This window comes from Chiloscyllium punctatum, chromosome 14 (assembly GCF_047496795.1).
Source record: "Chiloscyllium punctatum isolate Juve2018m chromosome 14, sChiPun1.3, whole genome shotgun sequence".
Lineage (NCBI taxonomy): Eukaryota > Metazoa > Chordata > Chondrichthyes > Orectolobiformes > Hemiscylliidae > Chiloscyllium > Chiloscyllium punctatum.
Window position 1 is genome coordinate 68,718,094 of NC_092752.1, and position 26,223 is coordinate 68,744,316.

Here is a 26,223-nt window from a genome sequence, read left to right on the forward strand (position 1 = left end):
TTTTTCAGATAGCCAATATCTGATCTAAACCGCTGAATCACCTTGAATCCTAAAACTCCGTATTTTGTGCAATACCCTATCGTATGGAATCTGATCAAATGTTTTACTGAAGTCCTTGTACACCACATCAACCACTTTACCTTCACCCACCTGTTTTCTCACCTTATCGAAGAACCCAATAAGGTTGGTGAGGCACGGCCTACGTTTCACAAAACTACGTTGACTACTTCAAATCAAATTATTCCTTTCGAGATGATTACAAATCTTATCTCTCACAAAATTTTCCCACGTCTTACTCACAACTGATATAAGGCGCACTGCCCTTAAGTTACCAGGGTTGTCCCGATAACCCTTCTTAAGCAAGCGACAAACTTTTGATATCCTCCAGTCTTCTGGCACTACTCCTGTCGACAATGATGACATATATTTTGAAGTCAAAGACTCTGTAACGCCTCCCTGGCTTTCCAGAGAACCGGAGAATAAATCCATCTGGCCCAGGGTTAATACCTATATTCAGATCTTCCAAAATTGCGAAAACCACCCCTTTGTCAACATCATTCCCATCTAATCTTGTAGCCTGTATCTCCATATTCTGAATGACATTGCCATTTTCCAATGAGAATACTGACGAAAAGTAATAACGAAGTGCTTCCCCATGTCCTCAAATTCAAATAACACTTCCCACTACTATCTTCCATTGGACCAAATATCACTAGCGACATTTTACAATATCTAGTCTCGAGACTGTAGGTCACACCAGGTTCAGTCGGTAGGCCACACCAGGCTCAGTCTCCAGACCGCACTGTGCCCAGTCTCAAGGCCATACGGGGCCCAGGCTCCAGACTATACCAGGGCCAGTGTCCAAAGCACACGGGCCAAGTGATAAGGCCACAGCAGACCCAGTCTCTGGGACACACTGGGCCAGACTGCAGAACATTCCGGGACCAGTCTCCAAACTGCACGGGGCTCAGTCTCCAGACTGCACCAGGAACAGTCTCCAGATTGTCCGGGGTCCAGTATCCAAACCGCACTTGGACATGTCTCCAGGCAGAACTGTTCTTTAAACCTTGAAGCCTTCATTCCCCTCCCGATCCTCTGATCTGAGACTCACTTCCTCCTTTCCCAAAGGAGTCACGTTAAAAATATAATAGTTTGGCAACAAAATACTCTCCAGAAAATAGAATAAATAAGAAAGAATCAAAGTGTCGGCGGAGCATAGGTGTTCAAACTGGAACATTCTGAACCCTGCGCCATCTTTACGACATTCCACGCTGGTTCCTTCTTCAAAGAATACCTTTGAAGATTCAGAGCAGTTTTCTACAATTCCTTGCTACGTTGTCCTTGAGGTAATAACAGAAAAAGACAGAAATCTCCTTTACATGTCCATATGCTGCCATTGGGGTTGTTTCATGACTTTACAATCGATTCTCACTGTACTTTTGAAGAGTATTTCGAAATAAACATTCAAAGTTGGAGAAAGCGAACTAAAATTAAACTCAAGTTGTCATAAATTACTTCACTCAGGGTGACCTCGATGCAATTTAACAGCTGTGGTCTGCATACTTCCCTGTGTTGGACAGATATCGAGTCCACGTTTGTAGGTAAATGCACTGCTATGGTCTGCATAGATTTTGGTGAGAATGTGATAGACAGGTGAAGGTGGGGTAGAAGGTGATAGGTCAGAGAGGAGAGCGTACCAGAAAAAGTGAAATATGAAGGAAAGTTCAAGGATGAGGTGCCAAGTTGGAGGCTTCGGATTGTGATAACGTAGGGGGGAGAGGAAATGCGGAAAATAATGAAATCGACATTGACCTTGTTCAGTTGCAATGTCCCACGGCGGAATATGAGGCGTCTTCCTCAAGGTTTCGGCTGGTTCTTGTTTGTGGATGAAGAGGCCAGGTCCTGCATGTCGTTGACGGAGTGGGAGGCGGAGATGAAGTGCTCAACATGGGGCGATGGTGGCGAATGCTGCGGGTGTCCCAGAGATGCAGTCTGAAATGATATGCAAGTTGGCGTCCAGTATCCCCAATGTAGAGGAGACCAAATTGGTTGTAAAGGATACTGTAGGTGACATTGGCGGAGGTACAGATAAATTTCTGTCGGATGCGCAAGGATCCTTTGTGACTGTGGATGGATATGGGGTAGGAGGTATAGGTGCATATTTTGCAGGTCTTGCGATGGCCGAGGAAAGTGTCGGGAGTGGGATGAGGGCTGGTGGAGGGCGTCAATCTGACGAGGAAGTTGCGAAGGGAATGGCCTCTGATCAGGGTAGGGAGGGAACTATATTCCAAGTTGTGGGGTCCGTTTGTAGGTGGCATAAATGGCAAAGTATGATTCGATGTATGCAGAAGTTGGTGGGGTGGAAGGTGAAGGGTTCTGTCCTTGTTGCGTTGGGAGCACTGGGGTTGGATGTCACTGGTGCAGGAAGTGGATGATATGTGCTGGACGGCATTATCAAACATGTGTGGGGTAACTTGTAATCTGTGAAGAAGGAGGCTAACTGGGTTTTGTCTGTGGTGCAATTGGTCCTCCGAGGAGCAGGTGGGACGGAGATAGAGCAATTGTGAATAAGGAATCACGTTTGTACAAGAGGCAGGGTAGAAGTAGGTGCAGTATCTACGTAGGTCACTGCGATTGTAGGAAATGTCCTTTGTTAATTGGTCGCCAGAAATGGAGATGACGACGTCTCGGAAGGGATTAGGTGCCCAAAATGGTCCAGGTGAAATTGAGGTTGGGTAGAATATATTTGTGAAGGTGATGAGCTGTTCAATCTCCTCGTGTGAGCACGAGATAACTCCAATACATTCACCAATGTAGTGGAGGAAAATATGGGGAATGGTGCCAAAGTAGCTGCGGAAGTTTTCCCGAATATTCTGTACCCAATATTTTATAACGGACATTCCCCGAACATTCTATCCTGGACATTATTTGTGAACGGCCGGATGTTAATGAATTGCACAAATAGTCAGATGCCGAGGGAAAGGATCCCGTTCCAAGGAAAAAGAGATTGCTCCGAAGTCCCTCAGGCAGTGAAAGTGTTGAGTACGTTTTCCCTGCGTTTACATTCCTTTACAACACAGGATCGACCACAACTTAGACTAAAAACCAGAAATGTCGAAACTCCGTTTCTCTTCAAGGAACCGGGAATGAATCCTTCGGAACAGCAAATTTTTCACCCTCCGTATTAGGATCTGGAAAGAAGTGACCTGTGCATGCTCTCGATTGATCGAGTGTGTGGGAATGTTTCAGGAACCATCTGTTCTTATGGACGTGTCTCTGTGTGTTTGGGGAGGGAGGGTTTCTTGTGGCTTGTGACATTTTGTCAGTAATTCAGAATTTCTCGTTTGTTATTGCAGCTCCAGTTATTTCAGTTATAATTCCCTGTGTACAGTGACACATTTGATAATCTCACTGGGTTCTCAGTCAGACTAGGAGAATTGCGTCCAGGCTGATGGATAATCTGCTTATTTTCCTTCCTCACAGTTAACGCACTGACAATCTACGTCCTGCGTGAGAAAGATTGTGGATTGTCTCCATGTGTCAGACGTTACCTGGTGGCCATGGCAGCGGCAGATCTACTGGTCATTACCTTCGAACTTATACTGAGAAGGATTCCCGTTGTTTATGCAGAGTTGTTTTATTTTTACACGTCCGTCCCCGTGTGTAATATCCACGCCATCCTGGTTTATGCATCCATTGACTGTTCTGTCTGGTTCACCGTCACTTTCACCTTTGATCGGTTTGTGGCCATTTGTTGCCAGAAGCTGAAAAGTAAATTTTGCAGTGAGAAAACAGCGGTAGTGGTTCTGGGAGCAGTGACTGTGCTGAGCTGTTTAAAGAACATTTCCTGGTATTTTATGCTCACAACTCAGTATGTGATGATAAACCGCCACTGGATTTGTTATGCAAAACATGGTGTTCAATCCTCCCATGTCTGGTTCACAGCCCAGTCCATCCATTACACTGTAACACCGGCTCTCCCATTTCTCCTTATTCTTCTGCTCAATGGTCTCACCGCCACACACATTATCGTGACAAGCAGAGCCCGCAGGAGATTCCGAGCTGCCACCAATGGGGAAGCTCAGTCCGACCCAGAAATGAGAAATCGAATTAAATCTATCATTTTACTGTTTTTGATCTCAGCTAATTTCATCATACTGTGGTCAATATTTATGCTGTATTCTATGTGGGCCCGGTTTCAGGACATTGGGAATACCCCTATATATCTCCATCCTTATCTGCGGGAATTGGGCTTCATGCTGCAGCTCCTCAGTTGCTGCACAAACACCGCAATTTATGCAGTGACACAGAATAAGTTCAGACAGCTTCTGAAGAATGCGCTGAAATATCCATTTACCTAATTCATCACTCAATCCAATTCAGTCGTTAATCAGTGCATCCAGGATTTCCTCATATCAGTGCAGAGTTTCAGAGATGGAGCAGTCTGTCTATATGTTAACAGACTGAGGGTAGCTCTTGCCTGTCCAACATTACCCCACAGTGGAGTTACGGGGGCACATGAGAATGTTTCTCTCAACTTAGGGGCCAATGAGCAACTGCAAATCCCACTGACTGTACTCCATCACTTCAATTTGTAAACAACAAATAATGTTCATTAAAAAGTGCCAAGCAGCAGAGTGAATGGTATTGTTGTTTGCTTTTGCTTTGAAGAAGCTGGGCTGAAGAGAGACAGACTCAGCCCCAAATTCTGCTCCACAGGAAGGGGATGGAATTGGCCTGAACTCAGCAGGTGCGTTTAAGTCACTCTATCCTTGCTTCCACCTCTGCGTCCCCCCATTCTGGCCTGGACTTCTGCACAATTCATCCCTCAGCCGTTTTCGCTCTCCATCCATATCTCCCTCCCATGCTCACACTGTTCCTCTGTGTCTCTCACTCCATCTTCCATTTACAATCTATTTCACTTTACCTCCATTCCCCACTCTCCTATGCTCTCTGCGTTCTGCACTCGTTATCTCCCAAACTCCCACTCTCCAATTGTCTTTTCCTCGAATCGTCTCTTTACATTCCATTGCTGTGGGGAAAGGAAGAGAGGTGTGGATATTCGGGCCGATGCTGGGTGAGGAAAGATGAATGAGGCGTGAGAAGCTGTTGCTCACTTAATACCTGGAGCTTGGGAAAAACGTCTTTGCTTGGTGAATGTGAGAGCATTAGTCGTAAGAAGGAGGTAAAAATGGGGGAGGCACCATCGGCTGTGGCAGGGGCAAAAGGGTGGGTCTTGGAGAATAGGCTGCTTCACAGGACGAAAAAATGTGGAACCGATTGTTGATGCTCACTGATCTGAGTGGGAATGTGATGAAAGGCCAGTTCGAGAGAATGAACGAGGGACGGGTACATGACCAATGCTTAGGGTAGGGAGTGTGCGGGTCAGTGAGCATAATGGAGAGGGAGAATCCAGGCGGATGATCATGACGGTATGGACTGTGCAGTAGCGTAGGTGTGAGGGTGCTGGAGTGTACAAGGAGTGAACATGATGGTAGGAGACTGTGCGGGGAGATTCAGTGGAACCGTGGGGTAGTGTGCGGAGACTGAGTGCGATGGTGGCGAAGTATTCTGGGGAGTGAACATGAGAGTGTGAGCGTTTGTAGGGGAGAGAGCGTGATGCGGTATGAGTGTGTGGGGAGGTAGAGTGATGGCCGGGGAGTGTGTGGGGAAGTGAGTTTGACGATGATGGTGCATGATGGTGGGGAAATATGCATACAAGTGAGGGCTATGGTGTTGATTTGAGAAGGGTAGAGCATGTCACAGTGGAGTAGAGTGTAGGGGAAGTAAATGTGATGATGAGGGAGTGTGTGGGGGAGTGAGTGTGATGGTGGGGAGTGTGCAGCATGGTAGGCATTATGGTGATGAAGTTTCCGAGAATTGAGCATTACTTCGGGAATGCACGGGGGAGTGAGCATGGTAATGTGGGCATGTGGGAGGAGAGAGAGCATAATGTTGAGGGGTGAGGGTGGGGGAGGCAGTACGTTGGTCGATGAGTGTGGGGAATGACCGTGATGGTGACAGAGCTTGTGGGGGAGTCATCTTGACAGTGGGAGAGTGTGCAGGAGTGTGAACATGATGGTTTGGGCGTGTGCGGGGAAGAGAGGGTGACAGTGAAGAAGAGTGTCGAGGGAGTGAGTGTGATAGTGAGGGAGTGTGCTGTGAAGTGACGATGATGGTACAGTAGTATGCAGGGAAGTGAGTGTGACAATGATGGAGTGTCTGGGGAATGAGTGTGATGGAAGCAAGTTTGCTGGGGAGATGGTATGACAGTGGGATAGAGAGCTGAGGGAATGTGTCAGCGGGGTTGTGCATGGAAGAGTGAGCGGGACAGTGGGAAGGAGTGCAGGGGAATGTGTGTGATGGTAGGACAGTGTGCAGGGAATCGAGCATTACATTGTGGCGGTGTGTAGGGAAGTGAGCATTCGATGGGGGCGTGTGCTTGTTCTTGAGTGTGATTTGGGGAGCGTGTGCAACAGAGTAAATGTGACCATGACGAATTGTGTAGGGAACTGAATGTGACTGTGGAGAGCATTCAGGGGAGTGCTCATGATGGTGGAGAGTGTGTGAGGGGAGTAGGCTTGTCGGTGGGACAGTGTGTTGTGGAGCGAGCATGACAATGGGGGAGTGTATGTGGGTGTGAAAATGATGGTGGACGGATTTGGCGCCGTGAGTTAGATGGTGGGCAAACATGTGGGGAATAATTGCAATGGTAGTGGAGTGTGTGAGGGTGTGAGTTTGACAGTATGGGAGCTTGCAGGAGAGTAAGCATGACGATGTGGGTGTGCAGGTGGAGTGAAAGTGACGTTGGCATATTTGTGCATATGAATGAGCCTGTCCATGGGGAAGAGTGTAGCAGAGTAAGTGTGACAGTGGGGGAGTGTATGGGTCCATGCATGACATTGGCAGAGCGTGCGAGGGAATGAGCGGAATTTTGGGTCAATATGTGAGAGAGTGAGTGTGATGGTCGGGGAGTGTGCAGGTGAGTGAGTATCATGGTGGGTGCGTGTGCAGAGGAGTGAAAGTGAAGGTGGAGAAGTGTGTGGTAGGAGAACATTACAGTGAGGGAGAGGAAAGAGGAATGAGCGTGATGGGTTTGGGAATGTGCAGTGAAGAGACAGTGATGGTGGGGGAGAGTACGTGAGAGTGAGTGTACAGTGCGGGAGCGTGTCGAAGTGAGTGTGAAAGTGGGGACGTGTGCAAGGCATTGAGGTGATTGTGGGTGATTGTGAGCGTGACAATGGGCAATTGTGCGGGGTGGTGAATGAGAGTGTTCAGTAATATTTGGGAGTGAGTGTGATGTTGGTGTGATTGCGGGAGTGTGTGTGACCATGGGACAGAGTGCAGGAAGTGAACATGATGATATTGGAGTATGCAGGGGAGTGAGTGCGATGTTGATGGAGACTCCTACTGAGTGAGTGCGACATCGCGGGAGTATGAGGCAGTGAGCGTGACCATGGGGGAGTGTGTCGTGGAGTAAGCATGACAGTGGAGGAGTGTGCAGGGGAGTTGTGTGACGTTGGGAGCATATGCTAGTGAGTAAGTGTGACAGTGGGGATGTGCAAGGAGAGTGAGAGTGATGATGGAATAGTGTTTGGGAAGTGAGTGTGACGGTGGCAGAATGCATTGGGGAATGAGTGAAATGTTGGTGGAGTTTGTGGGGAGTCGGCATGATGATGGGAAAGTGCGTATGATGGAGGGGGAATACATGGGTGAGAGTGATGGTGGGGGAGTGTGCGGGGGAGTGGGCATAACAGTCGGGAAGCAAGAGGGAGTGAGTATGATAGTGCGGGATTGTGTGAGGGACAGATTCTGACAGTGTTGGTGAGGGTGGAGTAGATATCATGATGGTGAGGGAGTGTGCGGCAAGTAGGCATGACAGTAGAGGAGTGTGTCAGGGAATCAGCGTCAGGGTGGGAAGTGTGTGAGGAGTGAGCATGAAGTTTCGTGAATGCTTAGGGTAGTGACAGTGGGAGAGTGTGCAACGGCGGGAGTCTCATGGTGGGAGAATGCATGGGGAGAGAGAGTGACGTTGGAGAAGTGTGTGGGGGCGTAAGTGTGATGATGCTCATGAGTGCAGGTGAGTGAGTGTGACGGTGGGGGAGAGTGCTGGAAAGTGAGTGTGATGGTGGTGGAGTGTTGGGGGAATGACCATAATGCAGAGTAGTGTGCAGGGCAGTGAGTGTGATGGTGGGGGAGTGTACAATGTAATGAACGTTCTGTAGTCGTGTTTGTGGGGGGGAGTGAGCGTAACGGTGGGGCAGTGTGCAGGGGAATGTGTCTGATTGGAGAGTGAGCATGACTGTGGGGAAGGATCTGGGACAATGATTGTGATAGTGGGTGTGCGTGTGTAGTGGATTGTGTGTGACAGTGGGGGGCCATGCAGAGGTGTAGGTGTGATGGTAGGGGTGTGTGCAGGGAGGTGAGAGTGACTGGGTAGTGTCTGGCGGGGTGAGAGCATGCTAGCAGCAGTGTGCAAGGAGACGTGAGCGTGATGGTGGCATGTGCACGGTGGAATGAAAGCAACACTGGGGCAGTGTGCGGGGAGTATGATAATAACAGTGAGAAAGCGTGCAAGGGTGTGAGCATGACAATGTGGTGTATGTGGGGGGAGAGAGTGGGACTGTGGGCGAGTGTGTGGTGAAGTGAGCGAGACGGTTGGACATCAAGTGCAGGAGTGAGCTGGATGGAAGTAGACTGTGCGGGTGGCTGAGTGTGATGGTGGGTGAGCGTGCGGGGATGTGTGGATGATGGTGGGGGAGTGTGCCGGCAAGAATGCATGAGGGTGGATGAGTGGGCGCAGGGGTCAGTGGGATGTTGCGTGAGTGTGTAGTGGTATGAGTTAAACGGGGGAGGAATATGCCGAGGAGTGGATGCAAAAGAAGTGGTGTGTGGGGGGAGGGAGTGTGATGGTAGCAGAGTGCGTGGGGAGTTTGTGTAATGGTGCAAAGGTGGATAGGGGAGTGACTGTGACGGTGGGTGCGTGTGGTGTTAACAGGGTGTCACACTTGGGCGGTGTGTGGAAGAGTGAACTTCATTGTGTGAGAGCATGTGGGAGAGTGAGTGTGAGGGTGGAACAGTGTGCAGTCGACTGAGTGTGATGGTGCAGGAGTGTAGGGTCAAATGAAAATGACATTGGGTGAGACTGCAGGGAAGTGAGTGTGAAGCTGGGGGATTTTGTGCGAGAATGAATATAATTTGGGTGTGTGTGGGGTGGTGAAAATGATGGTGGGGGCGTTTGCGTGGGGGTGCAATGGTAGGGGCGTGTTGGCAAGTGAGCACTATGGTGGTGTTGTGAGAGTGTGAGGTTGGGGGACAGTGTGGGGGAATGAGCATGACTGTGAGTCAGTGTGCAGGGTAGTAAGCGTGACAGTGTGGAGAGTGCGGGTAGTGAGTTTGATTGTAGGTGAGTGTGCAGTGCATTGAGTGTGACGTGGATGAGATTGTAGGGAAGTAAGCTTGATGTTGGGGCGAATGAGGCAGATGCTCAGGGAGTGTGCAGCTGAGTGATGGAGATGGTGGTGGACTGTAGGGGAGTGAGCATTGTGTTGGAGAGTGTGCGGTGAAGTGAGAGTGATGGTAGACGAATGTGCAAAAATATGAGGATAAGGGTGGAGGTGTGTGCAAGGAAGTGAGCATGACGATGGGGGAGTGTACAGGGGAGTGATCGTGATGGTTGGGGCGTGAGCTGGAAAGAGAGTATGATGGCAGGACACCACTTGCATGAGTGAGAGAAAAGGCTGGGGAGCAAACAGAGAAGTGATCTTGATGGTGAGGAATTGTGCAGATGAGTGACTACGACTCTGGGTGCATGTACAGGAGAGTGAGTCTTATGGTGGCGCCGTGTGCAGGTGAATGGGTAAGAATGTAGGAGAGCATGTCAGGGGATGACTTTGGTGCTTAGCAAGTGTGCGTGATAGCGAGCGTGTTGGTGGGGAAGTGTGCGGGTGAGTGAGCTTTACAGTGGGGGTATATGCACGGGAGTGAGCGGCACATTGGTAGATGAAGCGTGAGATTGAGCGTGACTTTTGGAGATCATGTGGGGTACTGGTGAGGGAGCACAGTAGTGAGAAGATAATGGGGGATTAAGTGAGGAAATGAGTGTGATGGTGCAGGGGCGGGAGGGTTGTTGTGAGTGTGACAGTGTAATGAAGTGAGCGCGAATATAAGCGTGACTGTGACGGAATGAGTGTGAGGGGGTGAAGGTGACAGTGATAAAGTGAGTCTGAGAGGTTCACAGTTACGTTCACTGAGTGAGTGAGACGATGTCAGGGTGACAGTGATGGAATGAGTGTGAGGTGGTCAGGAAGACGGTGACAGAGTGACTGTGACGGGGCAAGTTTGATGGTCATGGAGTCAGTGTCAAGGGATTAAGGTGACAGTGAGGGTGTGAGTGTAAGGGCGTCATGTTGACAGTGTCAGAGTGAGTGTGAGGCGGTCAAGATGACTGGGATGGAGGGCGTGTGTAGGGTTCACAGTGATGGTGACGGATTGTGCGTGAGGAGGACAGGGTTACTGTGATGGAGTGAGTGTGAAGTGGTCAGGAAGAAATTGACAGTGTGAGGGGGTCACGGTTATTATGACGGAGTGAATGTGTGGTATTCACGGTAATGGTGACGGAGTGTGTGTGACGTGGTCTGCGTGACAATGAGGGAGTGGGTTTGGGGGTTCAGGGTGACAGTGACGGAGTGAGTGTGAAGGGGTCTGGGTAATGGTGATGGAGTGAGTGTGAGTGGGTCAGGGTTCTTATAACTGAGTGAGTTTGAGGGGTTCATGGTGACAGTGATGGAAAGAGTGTGAGGTGGCCAGGGTGACAACGGGTGTCCGAGTTGGCAGGATGACTTTGAGGGTTTGAGTGGGAGGGAGCCAGGATGGCGGGGCGGACTGTGTGTGATTGGGTTTGTGTGACAGAGTGAATGTGTGTGGTCAGGGTGATGGTGACGAAGTGAGTGTGAGGTGGTCAAGGTTACAGTGATGGAGTGAGTGTGAAATAGTCGGGTGACAGTGAGGGATGGAGTGTGAAGTGATCAGGATGAGGGGAATGGAGTGAGTGTTAGGGGTGAAGGTGATGGAGGGAATCTGATGGGGACAGGGTGAGTGTGACAGACTGAGTGTAAGGAGGTCAGGATGAAACTGATAGAGTGCACGTGAGTGGGTCAGGTTGGCAGTTACAGAATGTGCGTGCGTCTGATGGGGCCAGGGTGATGGAGACAGAGTGAGAGTCAGCGGGTGAGGGTGAAAGTGACTCAGTCAGTGTGATCTGTTTAGATGACGATGACAGAGTGAGAGAGAGGCGTTCGGGGTAATGGCAACAGAGTGAGACTGAGGGGTTCAGGGTGACAGTGACGGAGTGTGACTGAGGTCGTCAGCGTCATGGTGATGGAGTGAGTGTGTTGGCGTGAGGGCAATGGTGATGGAGTGAGTGTGAGGTGGTCAGGGTGATGGTGATGGAGAGATTGAGGGTGCCAATTTTACTGTGATGGAATGAGACTGAAGGGTTCAAAGTGACCGTGATGGACTGAGTGTGAGGGACTCGGGCTGATGGTTACAGAGTGAGTGTAAGTGGGTCAGGGTGACAGTGATAGAGTGAGAACGAGGGGGTCAGTATGATAGTAATAGAGTGAGTGTGAGTGGCTCAGGTTACACTGATGGAGTGAGCGTGAGCGGGTTAGGGTGACAGTAATGTAGTGAGTGTGAGTGGCTCAGGTTACACTGATGGAGTGAGTATAAGGAGAAATTTGTGCTGGAACGGACTCAGTGTGATTGGGTCAGGGTCACAGTGACAGAGAGGGTATCAGTGTGTGTGTGCACCAGTGAAAGACTGAGTGTAAGGTGGTAAGTATGACGGGGGAGAAGTAATAGTTAGTGGGTCAAGGCAACGGAGTGAGTGTGAGGGGGTCAGGGTTGCAGTGATGTGAATGTGATCAGATCAGGGTGAGGGCCGTGGAGTGAGAGTGAGGTAGGTAAGAGTGATAGTGACAGAGTGTGTATGAGGGGGTCAGGGTGATGTTGACAGGGTAAGTGTGAGAGGGTCAGACTGACAACAACAGAGAAAGTGGGAGGCGGTCACGATGACAGAGTGTGAGGGGGTCAGGGTGACAGAGGGAATGTGATGGGTGATGGTGACGGTTATGGAGTGAGTATGTGAACATTAGGGTGAAAAATTGAATATCAGGGTTTCGGGGTGATGGTGAAAGAGTGAATGTTAGTGAGTCAGGGAGACAAAGGTCGAGTGAGTGCGAGAGAGTCAGTGTCTCAGTGACGCAATAAGTGTGAGGGTCAGTCTGATGGTGATGGAGTGGGTGTGTGGAAATTAGGGTGACAGAGAAGGAGTTATTGTTACAAGGTCTAGGTGACTATGATGGTTTTAGTGTGAGTGTGTCAGGGTGACAGAGTGAGTGTGAGGGGGTCATGGTGAAGGTGACGGAGTAGATTGAAGGTGTCAGGGTGACAGTGATGGATTGAGTGTGAGAGGGTCTTGGAGACAGTGATGGAGTGAGTGTAAGGATCCCAGTGATGAAGGCGGAGTGGTTATGAGGAAATCGTGTTGATGCAGTGAATATGATGTGGCAAGGATGACAAAGATGGAGTAAGTGTGATATGGCCAGGGTGACGTCAATGGAGTGAGTCTGACGGGTCAGGGTAATAGTTCCAGAGTGAGTGTGGGAGAGGGGAGTCAGGGTGACATTGACCAAGTGCCTGTGAGTGGGTCTGAGTGACAGTGACAGAGTGACCGTGAGGTGGCCAGGGTGACATTGACAGAGTGAGTGTGTGTGGTCAGGGTGATAGTTTCGGAGCGAGTTTGAGGGTGTTAGGGTGACAATGATGGAGTGAGCATGAGGTGGACTGGTTGACAGTGATGGAATGAGTGTGTCAGATTCAAGGTGACTTTGGTGGAGTAAGTGTGAAGTGGTCAGAGTTACAGAGATGGAGTGAGAGTGTGTGAGTAGCCAGGGTAACATCGACACTGTGAGTGTGAGGGTCAGGGTGGTCGTTCCAGAGTGAGTGTGATGGGTTCACGGGGATGGTGAAGGAGGGTTCTGATAAGGTCAGGTTGATAGAGATGGAGTGAATGTGAGAGATACACTGTTATGGCGAAGATGCGATTCTGAGGGGGTCAGGGTGACGGTGAGGAAAAGAGTGTGAGCGGGTTAGGGTGACTGTGCGAGTATGACGGTGGGCAGGGTAGGGATAATGAAGTGATCAGCGGGGAGGACAGGGTGCCAGTGAGGGCGTCAAGGTGACTGACGAAGTGTGAGGGAGCCAGGGTAGAAGTGATGGAGTATATGTGATTATGTCAGGGTGAGGGTGACGGAGTGCGTGTGAGGCGGGTCAGTGTGATGGTGAGCTAGTGACTGTGAAGTAGTCACCGTGACAGCGACAGAATCAATGTAAATGGTCAGGGTTACAGTAACAGGGTAGTGTGGAAGGGGATCAGGGTGACAGTGATGGAGGGTAACGGTGACTAATTGGGAGGAAGTGGGTCAAGGTTACCTGTGACAAATTGAGTGTGAGGGGGTCGGGGTGACAATGGCGGACTGAGTCTAATGGAGTTAGTGTGACTTGACAAGGTGAGCGTCAGGGAGTTGAGGGTGACAGTGACTGAGTGAGTGTGGAGGTATAGTGTGATGGACATTGTGTTAGTGCGAGGGGTCAGGGTGACAGTGAGGGAATGAGTGTGATGGGGACACAGTGACAGTGACTGAGTGTTTATGAGGGGGTCAGGTTGCCTGTGACTGCGTGAGTTTGAGGGGATCATAGTGACAGTGACTGTGAGTGTGAGGGGGCCTGGGTGACAGTGACAGGGTGTTTATGAGGGTGGTCAGTGTGATGGAGTGAGTGAGAGGGCTGCGGATGACAGTGACAGAGGAAGTGTGAGGCATTTAGGGGGATCCTTGGGGATTGAGTGTGAGGGAGTCAGCGTGACACTGACGGAATGATTTTGAGGGTTCAGGGTGATAGGGAGGGTGCATCTGTGTGACCGAGTCAGAATGACGGTGTGAGAGTGAACGATTCAGATTGTTGGTGATGGAGTGAGTTTGATGGGTTCAAGATGACTGTGATTGCGGGAGTCTGATGGGGTCACGGTGACGGGGACAGAGTGAGAGTCAGCAAGTGAGCGTGACAGTAACAGAGTAAATCTGACGGTGACCAATGAGAAATGGGCGTTCATGGTGACGGTAACTGAGTTAATGTAAGGGGGTCAGGAAGTCGGTGATGGAGTGAGTGTGCGGGTGTCAGGCTGGTGGTGAAGAAGTGAGTGCGAGGGTGTCAAAATGACGATGACAGATTGAGTGTGAGGGTGTTAGTGTGACAGTGACAGAGTGAGTGTAAGGGGATCAGTGTGTCAGTGATGGAGTATGTCTGTAAGCTGTTAGTGTGACAGTGATGGAGCCAGTTTGAGGGTGCCAACGTTACTGTGATGAAGTGAGATTGACGGCGTCAGTATGAAACTGATGGAATGAGAGTGAGGGCTTCAGTGTGATGGTGAGAAAATGTGCGTTAGAGGGTCAGGGTGATAACAGCGGAGTGAATGTAAGGGGTTTCAGGGTGATGGAGGGAGTGTGAATTCATGAGGGTGACGGAAAGAAGGTGAGGGGGTACGGGTGACAATGACAGAGTGAGTGTGAGGGGGTCAGGGTGACAGAGTGAGTGTGAGGGGGTCAGGGTGATGGTGTCAGAGTGTGTGTGAGGGGGTCAGGATGACAGTGGTATAGTGAGTGTGAGGGGATCAGGGTGAAGAATGTAATGGCTGTGAGGCTGCGAAGCGGAACAATTACAGAGAGAGTGAGAGATGTTCAGGGTGACAGTGACTGACTATGTGCGAGGGGGTAAGACGATTGCTGAAAGACTGATTGTGATGGAGTCAGGATGACGGTGATTGACTGAGTGAGGGGGGCCAGGGTGGCAGGGAGGACTGAATATGATTGGGTCTGGGTGACAAAGTGAATGTAATGAGGTCAGGCTGACAATGACGGAGTGAGTGTGCAGGGGTCATGGTGACAGAGATGGAGAAGTGTGAGGTGGCCTGTGGGGAGAGTAAGTTTGAGATGGTCAGGACGGCATTGAGGATTTGAGTGTGACAGGGTCAGGGTGGCGGGGTGCACTGAGTGTAATTGGGTCTGGGTGATAGTGATGGAGTGAGTGTTAGGGGGTCAGGATGAAGGAGTGAGTGCGAGGAGGTCAGGGTGACAGTGAAGGAGTGTGTATGAGGGGGTCAGGGTGACAGTGAGTGAGTGAATATGAGGGGGTGATGTTGACTGAGTCCGAGTGAGTGTGAGGTATCAGGCTGATGCTGATGGAATGCGTGTGAGGGGTTCAAGGAAACGATGACAGGGTGAATGTGAGGAGTATACGTTGATTGTGACTCAGTGACTGTGAGGGGTCAGAGTGCCCATGACTATGACGACAGAGTTACTTTGAGGGACTGAATGTGATGGGCTCAGCATAACAGAGACAGAGTGAGTGTGAGAGTGTTAGGGTAACAGTGAGGGAGTGAGTCTGATGGGATCAGTGTGGCGGTACCAATGTTCAGTTTCGGAGTGAGGATGACAGTGACAGAGCGATGGTAGGGGGATTAGATTGAAGGTGATGGAGTTAGTGCGAGTGGGTCAGGGTGACAGTACCTGAGTGTGTGTGAGGAGGACAGGATGACAGTGATTGAGTGAGTGTGAAGGGGTCAAGGTGCCTGTGACTGAGTTTGAGAGCGTCAGGGTGACCGTGACAAAGTGAATGTGAGTGTGTTCTAGGTTAAGGTGATGGAGTGAATGTGAGAAGGTAAGGATAACAGTGATGGATGAGTGTGAGGAGGTCAGGGTGAGAGGGATGGAATGAGTGTGAGAGTGTCAAGGTGACCCTGATGTAGTGTGTGTGAGATGATCAGGGTGAAAGTGTTGGAGTGAGTGTGAGGGGATCAGGGTGATAGTGATAGAGTGAGTGAGTGGGGCTCAGGATGAAGTAGTTATTGCGAGGAGGTCAAGGTGACAGCGAAGGAGTGTGTGTGAGAGGGTCAGGGTGACAGTGAATGAGTGAATGCGAGGGGGTGAGGTTGATTGTGTCCCAGTGAGTGTGACGTATCAGGGTGACAGTGATGGAATGCGTGTGAGGGGTTCAAGGAAACAGTGACAGGGTGAATGTGAGGAGTATACGCTGATTGTGACTCAGTGACTGTGAGGGGTCAGAGTGCCCATGACTGTGACTACAGGGTTACTTTGAGGGACTGAATGTGATGGGCTCAGCATAACAGAGACAGAGTGAGTGAGTGTGAGAGTGTTAGGGTAACGGTGAGGGAGTGATTGTCATAGGATCAGTGTGACGGTACCAATGTGAGTTCCTGAGTGAGTGTGACAGTGAAAGAGCGAGGGTCGGGGGATTAGCTAGAAGGTGATGGAATTAGTGCGAGTGGGTCAGGGTGACAGTACCTGAGTGTGTGTGAGGAGGACAGGATGACAGTGATTGAGTGAATGTGAAGGGGTCAAGGTGCCTGTGACTGAGCTTGAGAGCATCAGGGTGACCGTGACAAAGTGAGTTTGAGTGTGTTCTAGGTTAAGGTGATGGAATGAATGTGAGAAGGTAAGGATGACAGTAACGGATGAGTGTGAGGAGGTCAGGGTGAGGGAGATGGGGTGAGTGTGAGAGTGTCACGGTGACCCTGATAGAATGTGTGTGAGATGATCACGGTGACAGTGACGGAGTGAGTGTGTGGGGCTCAGGATGAAGCAGTGATTGCGAGGAGGTCAGGGTGACAGTGAAGGAGTGTGTGTATGAGGGGGTCAGGGTGACAGCGAGTGAGTGAATATGAGGGGGTGAGGTTGATTGTGTTCGAGTGAGTGTGAGGTATCAGGCTGATGGTGATGGAATGAGTGTGAGGGGATCAGGGAAACGGTGACAGGGTGAATGTGAGGGGGACATGGTGATTATGACTCAGTGAGTATGAGGGGTCTGGGTGCCTATCATTGTGACAACAGGTTTATTTTGACGGACTGAGTGTCATTGGGCTCAGCGTGACAGAGACAGAGTGAGTGTGAGGGTGTCAGGGTGACAATGAGGGAGTGGGTCTGATGGAATTAGTTTGATGGTACCAATGTGAGTTTCGGAGTGAGGGTGACAGTGACAGAGTGAGGGTAGGGGGAATAGCATGATAATGATGGTGTTATTGGGAGTGGGTCAGTGAGGCATTACTGAGTGTGTGTGAGGAGGACAGGATGACAGTGACTGAGTGCGTATGAAGGGGTCAAGGTGCCTGTGACTGAGTTTGGGAGCGTCAGGGTGACAGTGAAGGAGATATTCTGAGGGTTTCAGGGTAAAACTAACGGAGTGAGTGTGAGGGTGTCATAGGTTATGGTGATTGAGTAAATGTGAGAAGGTAAGGTTGACAGTGACGGACGAGTGTGAGGGAATCAGGGTGATGGTGATGGAGTAAGTGTGAGAGGCTGAGGTAACAGTGATGTTGTGAGTTAAGGAGAAAAGCGCGATGGAACCTACTCAGTGTGACTGGGTCAGGGTGACAGTAAGAGAGTGCATGTCACGGTTTGCATGGGCCAGTGACATTCTGAGTATAAGGCGGTAATTTTGATGGCAGTTGAGTGATTATTAGACAGGGAGAAAGACAGTGTGAGGGCCTCAGGGTGACGGGGGCAGGCAGATTGTGAGGGGCACAGGGTGAACATGACAGAGTTACTGTGAGCGCCTCAGCATGGCAGGGACAGAATGTGCATTTGTGCACCAGGTAAACAGTGACAGAATGAGTGTGACGGTGTCAGCGTGACGGGGACATGGAGAATGCGAGGGGCTCAGAGTGATGGTGAGTACCTCAGCATATCAGGATCGGAGTGCATGTATGTTTGTCAGGCTGTAACTGATGCAGTGACTGCGAGGGTTTTAAGGTGATGGTGACTTAGTGATTGTGACCCTTTCCAAGGAACAGTGATGGAGTGAGCGTCAGGGGGTCATGGAAACAATGGCGGAGTGAGTGTGAGTGGGTCAGGGAAAGGGTGACTGAGTGAGCGTAAGGGTTTCAGGGAGACAATTATGGAGTGAGTATGAGGGGTTCAGGGAAACGGTGACGGAATGAGTGTGAGGGGATCCAGGTGTCAGTGACTGATTGTGGGGTTTGCAGGTGTCAGTGACTGAGTGAATGTGAGCGTGTCAGGGTGACTGACAGAGTGAGTGTTGGGGTGTCAGCGTGACAGTGATGGAGTGAGTGTGAGGGAGTAAGGCTGATGGTTACGGAGTGAGTGTGAGAAGGTCATAGTGATGATGATGGAGTCAATGTCAGGGTGTGAGTGTGACAATGATGTTGTGAATGTGAATGGCTCAGGGTGACAGTGACAGAGTGACTGTGAGGAGGTCAGGGAGGGAGTGAGTGTGACGGGGTCAGTTTGATGGTATCAGGGTTATTGTGATGGAGTCAGTGTGAGTGGGTCAGTGTGATGGTGTGAGAGTGAGTGTGTGGGAGACAGTGCGACAGTGACGGATAAGTGCGAGGCAACAAGGAGATGGTGACAGAAAAAGTGTGAGGGGTGATTGGTATGGTGATGGGGGAGTGTGACGCTGACAGGACGACTGTCATTGCAGGGAGTGTGTCAGGGTCTGAGTGCAGCAGAGAGTGGCGGTTGCTGGGAGGAAGTGAAGTCAGAGCACAGAGGCTATTTGGGAAGTTGAGCGACTGTTATTTAAGTAGGTGTGTTATAAGTCCCAGGTCCTATGGTGACATGGTGGTTCGCACTGTTGCCTCCCAGCGCCAGAGACCCGGGTTCAGTTCCCGCCTTGGGCGACTGCCCATGTGGAGTTTGCACATTCTCCCCATGTTTGTGTAGGTTTCCTTAACTGCGAAGCTGGTTCAGTGGGCTGTGTGCATGATGTTGGAGGTCAAGTACTCTGGTGTATCTGGCTCGTATAACTGTGGAAAGTGTGTACATGTTCAGCTTCTGACACAGCATATTGAAACACTGATAAAGAACTCGATGACCTCATGCTCATCCAAGTGAACAAGATCTTTCTGGACATTACCTTCAGCGTGGTGATTACACCGAGCATACCAGAAGGGAAAAGACGGTGAGGAAGGCAGAGAGGAGACAAGTGCTGGAGGCCCTAGTCAAAGCATCTGTTAGGAACAGGTTGAATCTTTTGGAAACAGGAGAGACAGATGACACTGCCAGTCCGCGAGGCGGTCAGGTCTGCCAATCAAAAGTTGGCGTAGGAGGCAGACCCGAGGAGTCAGACATCATATAGAGCCGTGGTAATAGGGGACTCCATAGTGAGAGGAACTGAACGGGGTTTCTGTGGCAACAGGCGGGATTTCAGGATAGTGTGTTGCCTTCCTGGTGCAGGATAAAGGATGTCGCAGACAGAGTGTTCAAGGGCGAAGGTGATGGTACATGTCGGCACAAATGATGTCAGGAAGAGGAGGAGGGACATTCTACAGCGGGAATTCGGACAACTCAGAAGAAAGCTGAAAAGCCGCACGTCTCGTGTGGTTATCTCTGGTTTGCTTCCAGTTCCTCGGGTTGGAGAGGACAGGAACAGGGATATAATTGATTTGAATGTGTGGCTGGGGAACTGGTTCAGGAAGCAAGGATTTAAATTCTTGGATCACTGGGGTATGTTTTGCGGTAAGGATAAATTATACAAGAGAGACAGCTTACGGCTTAATAGATGGGAGACCAGCATTCTGGCAGGCAGGTTTGTCACTGCAATACAGTTGTGTTTAAACTAAATAGCGTGGGCGGGGGGACAAACTGGAAGTTTAAGAAGGAAATTGAAGGGAAAGTTAGAACAAGAGAAGTCAAGAAAGACAACGGAATCAATGGAGCAGAAAACTCACAAAGGGATCATGCCGTAAGGTTAAGTGAAATAGGGATTGATAGGAAGGGTGAGGGCAGTAACAAATTAAAAACATTATATTTGAATGCACAAAACATTAGAAATAAGATGGATGAGCTTGCGGCTCATTTGGAAATTGGCAATTACGATGTTTTGGGGATAACGGAGACGGGGCTTCAAGTGGACAGGGACTGGGAAATGAATATTCAAGGCTATATGTGCTATCGTAAGGACAGACTGACGGGGAAAGGAGGTGGGGTGGCCCTGTTGGTCAGGAATGGTATTCAGTCCCTTGCGAAGGAGGACATTGTTGGCAGAGGATGTGGAGTCAGTATGGAGAGAGCTGAGAAATTTTTAGGGTAGAAAGACCCTCGTGGGAGTTATCTACAGGTCCCCAAACAGTAGTCTGGATGTAGAGTGTAAGTTGAATAAGGAGCTGAAATTGGCCTGTCGCAAAGATATTACTACAAAAATATGTCGCAAAGATATGGTGGATTTCAACATGCAGGTATACTGGGAGAATCAGGATGGTACTGGAACACAAGAAATGGAGCTTGAGGAGTGCCTCAGAGATGGATTCTTAGGACAGTTGGTGCTGCAGCCTAACAGGGAGAAGGCAATTCTGGATCTGGTGTTGTGCAACGAACCGGATTGGATCAGGGACGTCAAAGTGAAGGAGCCATTAGGAGGTAGTGACCATTCAAAGTTTGGGAGAAGATTTGTAGCTCGGGTGCTCGTTGTTGTGGTTCTGTTTGCCGAGCTGGGAATTTGTCTTGCAAACGTTTCGTCCTCTGTCTAGGTGACATCCTCAGTGCTTGGGAGCCTCCTGTGAAGTGCTTCTGTGATGTTTACTCCAGCATTTATAGTGGCCTGTCTCTGCCACTTCTGGTTGTCAGTTCCAGCTGTCCTCTGTAGTGGCCGGTATATTGGGTCCAGGTCGATGTGTTTGTTGATAGAGTCTGTGGATGAGTGCCATGCCTCTAGGAATTCCCTGGCTGTTCTCTGTTTGGCTTTCCCTATAATGTAGTGTTGTCCCAGTCGAATTCATGTTGCTTGTCATCTGTGTGTGTGGCTACTAAGGATAGCTGGTCGAGTCGTTTCGTGGCTAGTTGGTGTTCTTGGATACAGATCGTTAGCTGTCTTCCTGTTTGTCCGATGTAGTGTTTTGTGCAGTCCTTGCATGGGATTTTTTACACTACATTAGTTTTGCTCATGCTGGGTATCGGGTCCTTCGTTCTGGTAAGTTGTGAATGTGGAACCTGAAAGGGTTCTGAAGAAATGACCAAAGATGTTGCCAGGGTTGGAGGGTTTGTGCTTCAGGGAAAAGCCTGAATAGGCTGGGGCTGTTTTCACTTGAACATGGGAGGCTGAGGAGTTAACCGATAAAAGGTGTTTAAAATCATGGTGGGCATCGACAGGGTCAATAGACAAGGTCATTTCCCCAGGCGAGGGAAACTTTTCAAAGGGGTCTAAGGGACACCTGGCTCCCACAGAGTGGATGGAATAAGCTGCCAGAGCAAATAGTGGAGGCTGATAGAAATACATTTAAAAGGCATATGGATGGGTGTATGAATAGGAAGGGTTCAGAGGGATATTGGCAAAATTGTGGCAAATGTGACTAGAAACGTCATGCAGGAGTTGGTCCGAAGGGCCTGTTTCTGTGCTGTACATCTCTATGACTCAATGTCTTGAAATGAGTCCACATTATAGAAAAGGAGGTGCTGGAGGTTTTAAAACACAAAGGTAGATAAATCCCCAGGACCTGATCAAATGGATCTCAGGACATTGTGGGAAGCTGGTGAAGAAATTGTAGGGCCCCTAGGAGAGATATTTGTACCATAGAGAGCTATGTGTGATAGGCAGGTAGACTGGAGGGTGGCATTGTGGACAGTGAAGAAGGTTTTCTGAGATTACAAAAGGATCCTGATGAAATGTGTGAATGGCTGAAAAACTGTAGATGAGGTTCAATCTGAATAAATGCGAGGTAATGCATTTGGAACAACAAACACGGGCAGGACTTATACAATTAATGGCAAGACCTTCAGTGGTGTTGTAGAACAGAGGGAACTCATGGTTCAGCTACATAATTCTTTGAAGTTTGCAACATGGAGAGACGGGATAGTTTAAAAAAAGGTGCTTGCCTCACTTGCTTTCATTGCTCAGTCCTTTGGATATCGGAGTTGGGAAGTCGCATTGAGATTATACAGGCCATTGGTGAGTCCTCTTCTGGAATACTGTGTCCAGTTCTGGTCGCCCAGTTATAGGAAGGATATTATGAAGCTGGAAAGTGTTGGGAGGAGATTTACTGGGATGTGGCTGGGTACGAAAGGCTTCAGTATAAAGAAAGGCTGAATAGGTTGGTATTTTTCACTGAAACCTAAATGTTGACAGATGACCTCATAGAAGTTTATAAAATCATGAGGGGGATAGATAGAGTTAATGGGAGTTGTCTTTTCCCATGGACAGGGGAGTTTCAAGACAAGGCACTACATTTTTAAGTTTAGAGGAGAGACATAAAAAAAAGACATGAGGCACATTGTTACACAGAGGGTGGGTTGTGTGTGGAATGACCTTCCCAAGGAAGGGGTGAACATGAGGACAATTACAATGTTCAAAAGACATTCGGATTCGTACAGGAATAGGAAAGGTTTGAAGGGATATGATCCAGGAACAGGCAGGTGGGATGAGATCCGTTTTAGAGAATGGTTAGGTTTAACCAAGCAGTGCGGTATGACTCTCTGACTATGATTATAATGTTGTGTCATTAATTAAGAAAGGCTGCAAGAGAAAGCCAGGGAACTACAGACTGATGAGCGAGACATCAGGGTGGGTCAGTTGTTGGGGGTCATTCTGAGAGGTAGGCCGTCCATGCATTTGGAAAGATAAGGCCTGATTACGGACAGCCAGCATGGCTTTGTGCGTGGGAAAACATGTCCCACAAACTGGACTGGAGTTTGCTCAAGATGTGACCAAAAAGATAGACGAAGGCAGAGCAACAGACGTTGTTTCTGGCTTCCGCAAACCCTTGGTCAGGGTGTAGCATGATACATTGGTTAGTAAGGGTAGATCACAAGGGATCAGGGAGAGCTAGCCAACTGGATACAAAATGGGGTGTCAGTGGGAGACAGAGGGTGGTGGGAGAGGGTTGTTGTTCAGACTGGGGCCTCTGACCAGCAGTGTGCTTTAAGGATTGGTGCTGGGACCACTGTTGTGCGCCATTTACATAAACAATATGAGTGCAAAGATAGCAGTCCCTGTTAGTATGTTTATGGATACCAAGATTAGTGGAGGAGTGGGCAGGGAATATAATTATCGAAGGGGATGGTAATCAACTGGGACAGTGGGCCAAGGAATGAAAGATGGAATTTAGTTCAGGTGTTGGATTTAGTTCAGACAAACCAGGGAGGACTAACACAGTTAATGGTCGGGCCTTGGGCAGTGTTGTAGAAAAGAGAGAGACCAAGGGGTGCAGCTACATTGTTCCTTGGACTGGCATCACAGGGCGACAGGGTGTTGAAAGCGGCAACTGGCACACTTGTCTTCATTGGTCAGAGCATTGAGTACATGAGTTGGAGATATTGGTAACATTATCGTCAATATTTCTCCTGGGCAGAGGAGGCCACGGGGTGACCTTATAAAGGTTTATGAAACCATGTAGGGTCTAAGTAAGGTGAATATCCAAGGGTAGGTGAGTCCATAGCAGGAGGCATAAACATGAGGTGTGAGAGCAAGGATTTAAAGAGGGAGCTGGGGGGCAACATTATCCACAGAGGATGGTGCATAGACGGAATGGACTGCCAGAGAAAATGGTAAAAACAAGTACAATTACAACATGGAAAAGACTCTCGTGGAGGTACATGGAGAGGAGAAGATTTGAAGGGGTATGAGCCAAACACAGGCAAACGCAAATCTTTCCATTTAGGGAACCTCGGCTGAATGGTCATGCAGCACAGAAACAGACCCTATATCTCCAGTTGTTGGAGGAGGAGACTATCGAGACAAGACATGTTGTAGAGACTGAAGCAAGTTACAACGATACGGATGGTCATCTGGACTAGAGGTTTCAAATATGTGAAATAATTGGTGAGAGGGGAGGGGATGACAGAGATAGGAACTGTTATAGGAGTTAGAATGATTGAATACACTGGTCCTCAATATAAGCCATAGTTACAGTGTTGGAGAGGGAATAGGGAACAGAAAGATCCCAGGCAGCATTACCACACTCTTGGGGGAGGCCTGCTTTCCCCTCAGTTGTTCTGATGCTCCCTAAGAAAGCACAGGCCTGGACTGATACCTGGGAACTCCCGATGCTGTCTCATTACAACAAAACTTGCAGCAGGCGTGGTGATTGAGCCTGGGGTGGGTCTGTACTGTGCTCCCCCTCCAGCATTTTCTCTATGTCATGTCTTGTTAGCTGATGTTTGGATCCCCCTTATTACTTTCTGCTCTGTGCACTGGAATGATCTTACCTGGCAGCAGGATTTATTGAAGACTCCCGAACTCCCTGACTTTGTCTTTCTGGCTGACCAACCATCGTCCCAACCAGTGGTTGGCAAGTCTATTGAGTCAGGAACTCCATGAGTGCCTGTAGAGGACACAGAAATAGGCAGAATGGGAAATTAGACTAATGCTTTGAGGGCTACTCTTAGAATGGCACTGAGCCCCACAGAGATCTGGAAAATCCCAGTCTCCATTCCTGACCTGTGCTGCCTCATCTCTTTGGAGTGGAGAACTCTGTTGGCTCATGATTTGGAGTAGCTTCAAAAGTGAGAGACGCTGACAGAGGCAGCAATTAGACCCACACAGTGAGGGATACCACATGGACAGGTACTGAGTCACATCACCAGAGTGCTGGGTCAAACAATTGTGCAGGAAGAAAGGGTTTTGATTCATGTTGTACTGGGATATACAAACTGTGAGCAGGCGAAGTGATGGCCTAGTGGCATTAATGTATGACAATTTATGCAGAAACTTAGCAAGTGTTCTCTGGACACAAATTCAAATCCCACCATTGCAAATGATTGAATGTGAAGTAAATGCTTCAAAAACGATGTAATTAAAAACCTGTGAGTGAGTGTTAAACAATTGCGGATGTTAAGAACAATCCATCGGGTGCATTCCTGTCTTTAGTGAAGTAATCTAAGATGGGACTGGGATATCACAGGTATTACAGAAACAACAGCTGAGGGAGGGACAGGACAGGCAGCTCAATGTTCCAGGGGACAGATGCTGCAGGAAGGACAGAAGGGGAGCTGAGAGAGGAGGAGAGCTGCTGGTTCTGATGGGGTGAAACATCCCAGCAGGACTGAGAGAGGATATTCCTGCAGGATCGCCCAGTGAAGCTGTGTTCGTGGAATTAATCAATAACAATGGGGCTTCCCTTTCCTCTGATTGTTCTACAGACCCCGAGAGCCCCGCCCACCTGCGCTTTGACCTTCTCAAGATGGCGGCCCTCAGGCCCGCGCTCCCTCTTCCCTCAAACAAATGGCGGCCGTGACTCTGGGCCCCTTCCCTGATCAGAGACCGCCATCTCCTTACCCGGGCCTGGAGGGTCTTTTTCAGGATTTTTTTTAACCTTTATCCAGGACTTGTGAATTCTCTGCGCTCTTTTCTCCCAGCGACGCTCCCGCACACCGGCTCTGAGCACCACTTTCTGAAGTCGATCGCAGCCGCTGCCGGAGAAAGCAGCTCCATGTCTCTCTCTCTCTGCCCTGACCAATGTGACACTGCGCATGCTCTGCATAGAAACCAAACCGCGCGTGCGCCAAAGGTTATCAGTGAGTTCATAGAGAATATTCATATCTGCACAGACTGATGGGTAAAACATTAGTCATTAACATTTGCTTTGTCGAGTTACAGTCATAGAGATGTCTAGCATCCAAATAGATTGTCCGGTCCAAATCATCCATAATGGCCAGGTATGTAAATTACTCATCGTTCTGGGTGTTTGGAAAGAAGTTTCTTACTCGAGTTATGCAAATCGATTTGAAATATGTACGTTATCAGATTTACATTTCAACTACAGGATTTCTTAAAATCTCAAATTGATTTATGAGAGAGATTTAATGCTCCACTATGTAGTGAGAATGATCAATCCTGCAAAATTGTTTGCTCTCTGACCAATCTTGAAGCGTTCACTCCCCGAGAATACTTTGGCCCCGCTCCTCAGTCACTGTGGTTGGAGGACCAGCCACTACTCAGTCCTCCTGTTCCGCCCCTTCCTCCCAATTGCAGCGTTGATTGAGGCGAGACTTCGCAGGCAAGGGACAAAGGAAGTTGGAGTCGATGTTTTGTGACGCGGTGAAAATATCCCGAATCTTGGACCGAGAGGCTTGGGTTCAATTCACAGCTTGTGCAGGTGTGTGTAACAACAACTTTTAGCAGGTTATTTAGGAAAAA

At 49.2% G+C, this 26,223-nt stretch overlaps 1 protein-coding gene across 2 annotated transcripts; it reads right to left on the bottom strand.

Moving 5' to 3' along the window:
• Window positions 1-783: 783 nt before the first annotated feature.
• Window positions 784-25,518, bottom strand: LOC140485777 (uncharacterized). 2 transcript variants are annotated; one of them, XM_072584294.1, is made up of 3 exons: window positions 25,363-25,518; window positions 24,294-24,409; window positions 784-3,764 (listed from the first exon to the last, which is right to left on the bottom strand). In XM_072584294.1, exon 3 carries the CDS (start codon window positions 2,898-2,900, stop codon window positions 1,818-1,820), a length of 1,083 nt encoding a protein of 360 aa, XP_072440395.1. In that variant the 5' UTR covers window positions 2,901-3,764; window positions 24,294-24,409; window positions 25,363-25,518; the 3' UTR covers window positions 784-1,817. The 2 variants fall into 2 exon arrangements, with proteins under 2 accessions (XP_072440395.1, XP_072440396.1); XM_072584295.1 differs by having other exon boundaries at window positions 25,400-25,424.
• Between the last annotated feature and the right edge of the window lie 705 nt (window positions 25,519-26,223).

Excerpts from the sequence above, each read along its gene's own strand:
- LOC140485777 (XM_072584294.1), bottom strand. The coding sequence starts at position 2,900 with ATGTCCGTTATAAAATATTGGGTACAGAATATTCGGGAAAACTTCCGC.